General features: G+C 34.3%; 1 protein-coding gene across 1 annotated transcript in view; it reads left to right on the top strand.

The window, feature by feature from the left end:
* LOC107718678 (calcium-activated potassium channel subunit alpha-1-like) overlaps positions 1-5006 on the top strand; it is a 103466-nt gene that overhangs the window by 85544 nt on the left and 12916 nt on the right. Inside the window, exons 24-27 of the mRNA XM_016525867.1 lie at positions 577-700; positions 2539-2763; positions 2842-3034; positions 4316-4429. Coding sequence (XP_016381353.1) covers positions 577-700; positions 2539-2763; positions 2842-3034; positions 4316-4429 — 656 coding nt within the window. The remainder of the gene's footprint in view (positions 1-576; positions 701-2538; positions 2764-2841; positions 3035-4315; positions 4430-5006) is intronic.

Here is a 5006-nt window from a genome sequence, read left to right as displayed (position 1 = left end):
ATTTTTTTAAAACATTTTTAATTTTATTTTAGGGTGCAACATGGCTCTTGAGACATGTTCTTGACAGATTTTTTTAGATTAACCCATTAATGCCCAGGTGTGTTAGTGATGTAATGCGGTACGGTAGTGTGTATCTGGCGTTTGCTCTGACAGCAGGCGTCTGGCGCGGCGCGGTGCTGACCGTGTGGTTTTGCTGTCACGGCACGCATTAAATTTGATGGACAGAGAGCTGGAGGAAGTGAGGAGAGCGTCTGGAGCTCAGCTCAGCCTCTAATGGCCTAATGATGTAGAATAAAGTCATAACAGCAGCTGCGGCTGATGGATGGAAACGCTCTCTGACAGGATGCTGAAACCTTCACTCCTCTAATGGGCCAATCAAACGTCCCTGAGACCCTGAGCTCCTGCTCTCAATCACGTCCTGTAACAGCAGCCCTGCTTCCAAGCATCCAATTCATTCCCTGCAAATGTCTGCTTTATAAAGTCTGAAGTATGTCATTGATCTCGTTGTTGTTGGAAGAGGAGCATGAATTTGACCAGCTCAAGTTTTTCCTTGTTTTTGTGGTTTGTTTGTTTCAGGCACGACCCGTTGTTGGTCCCAGGTCACGATCAAATGGAAACAATGGACGAGAACATAAAGAAATATGATTCGACAGGAATGTTTCACTGGTGTCCATCAAAAGACATAGAGAAGGTCATGCTGGTAAGAGACATTCAGCAGGTTACACAACAGAACTGCAGAACTTTAGAACAGCAGATCTGAGGTCAGTGTTATAGTATCATATTTTACATATAGTAAAATGGCAGTGGCAGAGGTGCGACAGGCCAAAAAGCCAAAGCAGGAAAAACATCTCACCTGTATAATGATCTTACAGTAGTTATTATAATTTGAAGTAGTTTACATTTTTATATTTTCTGTTTTTATATTAATTTTGTAAAATATGTTTGTCTTAAGTCTTAAGTGTAAATTTTTCAAAATTAAGATTTATACATCATCTGAAGCTGAATAAATAAGCTTTCCATTGATGTATGGTTTGTTAGGATAGGACAATATTTGGCTGAGATACAACTATTTGAAAATCTGGAATCTGAGGGTGCAAAAAAATCTAAATGTTGAGAAAATCATCTTTAAAGTTGTTCAAATGAAGTTCTTAGCAATGCATATTACTAATCAAAAATTAAGTTTTGATATATTTACGGTAGGACATTTACAAAATATCTTCATGGAACATGATCTTTACTTAATATCCTAATGATTTTTGGCATAAAAGAAAAATCAATAATTTTGACCCATACAATGTATTGTTGGCTATTGCTACAAATATACCCCAGCGACTTAAGACTGGTTTTGAGCTCCAGGGTCACATTAAACTTTTTTAGTTAAATTTAAAATTTAGTTAGTTTTAATCATTTTAGTAATTAAATTTAAAAAATGTTGCCTTGGCAACTATCTGAAAAAATTTTGTTGTGTGTCAGTTTTATTACTTTTTTCCCCCAATTCTATTTTTTATTCTTATTTCAGTTTTAGTGTAGTTGTTTTCAGTTTCAGTTTTAGTAATTTTAGTACTTAAACCAAACAAAAATCACAAATGTTGCCTTTGCAACTGACTGAAATATTTAAAGTACAACTGAAAGTAGTTTTAGTAATTTTGTTGTGTGTTTTTGTCAGTTTTATTACTTTAAAAAGTGTATTTAGTTGATATTATTTTTATAATAGTAATAAAATAGTTTCATTATAGTACAATAGTTTCATTATTTTTAGTTGTAGTTTGTCATTTTATTACTTCAACTTAAACAAAAATTTGAAATGTTGCCTTGTAAATTAACTAAAATATACTATGAATTCAGATAGACTTTCAACTAAAAGTAGTTTTAGTAATTTTGTTGTGTTTTTGTCAGTTTTATTACTTTAAAATATTTATTTAGTTTTTATTATTTTTTTATTTCAGTTTTAGTTTCAATATTTTTAGTTGTAGTTTTAGTCATTTTATTTCTTCAACTTAAACTAAACAAAAATGAGAAATATTCATTTGATTTCTGAAATATTTACTTAAAGTATAACCGAAAGTAGTTTCAGTAATTTTGTGGTGTTTTTTTTCTGTTTTTTTTTTAATATTCTTTTTATTTCATTTTTAGTTTAGCTATTTTAATTCTTCAGCTTAAACAAAATGAAAATTTGAAATATTGCCTTGTATAACTGAAGTATAAGTATATGTTATTTTCAGTTTTAGTAATTTTAGTACTTCAACTTTAAATTAAAATAATAATTTCTATAAAAAAAAATAAATAAAAATAAAAAATATATATATATAAATTAGACAAATTGTGTAAAATTATACATTTCTATAAATAATAGATTTATTTCAGTTAACATTTATTTCAATTAATGTAATTTTTTTATAGAGTAGATAATCACTTGAAAATTGGAGCTGGGGAAGTTGTAGTTAGCAATAACAACAGTGTGCCAGACTAGTGTTTGTGACTAGTTTTATGGTCTGTAGAGGTCAGTCAGTGATTTATTGGTCTGTATTTCTCCCTCAGACTCGCAGCGAGGCGGCCATGACGGTTTTGAGCGGTCACGTGGTGGTTTGTATATTTGGCGATGTAAAGTCGGCTCTGATCGGTCTGCGGAACCTGGTGATGCCTCTGAGAGCCAGTAACTTCCACTATCACGAGCTGAAGCCCATCGTGTTCGTGGGCTCTCTGGAGTATCTGAAGAGAGAGTGGGAGACGCTACACAACTTCCCCAAAGTCTCCATCTTACCCGTGAGTGGACGTCTGTCTCTCTGTTTAACCCATGATGCTGTATCAGCGGTGCATTTCTGACGTGTGTCTCCTGTTTAGGGAACTCCACTGAGTCGGGCCGATCTGAGAGCTGTCAACATCAACTTGTGTGACATGTGCGTCATCCTTTCAGCCAATCAGAACAACATCGACGACGCCTCTCTGCAGGATAAAGAATGTATTCTGGCGTCTCTCAACATCAAGTCCATGCAGTTTGATGACAGTATTGGACTCCTGCAGGCCAACTCTCAAGGTAAAGACAGGACCGCAGGTGCAGATTCAGCACCGTCCCGTCCCCGGCTCAGATTTTTTTTTTTTTCTGGTGAAAGAAATACACAAATGAAGAAGAAAGCCAAAATATTAGATGTCATGGGTGTATATTAACTGAGTAATCCACTATTTTGTAGAGGGGGGTCAAAACCTGAGGGGTTTCACCTGAGATTCGGAGCCAAATTACAGGGGGGTAAAAATGACTTCAGAAAGCTGGCAGCATCATTAAATTATTTTTTACTCAGAGATTGGTTGCTCTGTTAGTAAAATCTGTTGACTTTAGCAATCTTTGCTGCATTATATTCCAATGGTGATCATTCAAACATGGGGAAAAGGCACTTCTTTTGTTTTTTTCCTGAAGTTTGCAAGCCTGTAATTTAAGAAGTCTTAAATATATCTTAATATCCTTGTAGATTTGAGTTCTTAACAAACTTTTCTTTTCGTATCGTAATTTTTAAGGCCCTATATGGTTCATTTTCAGAGATGTAGGGATTTCAATGTGGCTCCTTGAGTAATTTGTTTTAATTATAGCACTCGACATGGATGTTCTATGCAAATTTTTTGATAGATGGAAAGAAGATACATTTATAGTTTCAAAATTATTTGTACTTCAGACATTCCACTTTAAATTCAATAAGTATCATATTTTTGCAAAGTGATCAACATTTGATTTTTGACCACTGAAAATGTGTACAATTTACTCTTGGAGCCACATTTAGATTCTAATATCTATGAAACTGAACCATATAGAGCCTTAAAAAATGAAGATCCCAAAAGAAAAGTTTGTTAATGCTCACAATCTAAAAGGGCATTAAGATTACTTTAATACTTCTTGAGTTACAGGGCTACAAACCTAAGAAAAAAGCTTGAAAAGTGCTTTTTTCCCCATTTTTGAATGGTCACCGTTGGCATATAATGCAACAAAGATTGCTAAAGTCAACAGATGTTACTAATAGAGCAACAAATCTCTGTGTAAAAATAATATAATGATGCTGCCAGCTTCCTGAAGCCATTATTACCCCCTGTAATTTGGCTCCAAATCTCAGGTGAAAATGTCATTTTGACCCCCTCTACAAAATAGTGCATTACTCAGTTAATTTACACTCGTTGCATTTAATATTATGGCTTTTATCGCTATTTATGTTTGTCTTTCTTGAGAAAAAATATTAACAAAATCAAAAATTGGAGCTGGGGAAGTTTCTGAAATGTGGTTGATTTAACATGGAATGACGCTGTATTCATGTATTTTTGTGCTCTGCTCCAGGCTTCACTCCTCCTGGAATGGATCGCTCGTCTCCGGAGAACAGTCCCGTACATGGATTGGTGCGGCAGGTGTCCATAACCACCGGAGCAAACATTCCCATCATCACAGAGCTCGGTGAGACTCATATTACACTCACATTTAAGCACAAATTAATACTTATATTCAGCAAGGGTGCATTAAATTGATCAAAAGTGACAGTAAAGACATTTATAATGTTACAAAAGATTTCTAGTTCAAATAAATGCTGTTCTTTTGAACTTTCTATTCATCCTGAAAAATAAAATGGATCACAGTTTCCACAAAAATATTGTGCAGCACAACTGTTTTCAACATTGATAATAATCAGAAATGTTTCTTGAGCAGCAGATCAGCATATTAGAATGATTTCTGAAGATCATGTGACACTGAAGACTGGAGTAATGATGCTGAAAATTCAGCTTTGATCACAGAAATAAATTACATTTTAACAGATATTCACATAGAAAACAGCCGTTTTAAAATTCAAATAATATTTCACAATATTACTGTTTTTACTGTTTTTTTCTTATTTGGGTCATATTCCAAGACGTAGGCTAGAATCTGTGATTGCGAAGTAACGTTACAGTAAATATCCACACCGGTGCGGTGACCGACTGCCACACATTCTCTTCAGAACATTAGATTAATCTGGACTGGAGCCATGCAGACTCTC

This window comes from Sinocyclocheilus rhinocerous, unplaced genomic scaffold (genome assembly GCF_001515625.1).
Source record: "Sinocyclocheilus rhinocerous isolate Xijiao unplaced genomic scaffold, SAMN03320098_v1.1 scaffold2921, whole genome shotgun sequence".
Taxonomy (NCBI): domain Eukaryota; kingdom Metazoa; phylum Chordata; class Actinopteri; order Cypriniformes; family Cyprinidae; genus Sinocyclocheilus; species Sinocyclocheilus rhinocerous.
Note: the sequence above shows the minus strand (reverse complement) of the source record. Positions and strands in the feature narration are given on the sequence as shown.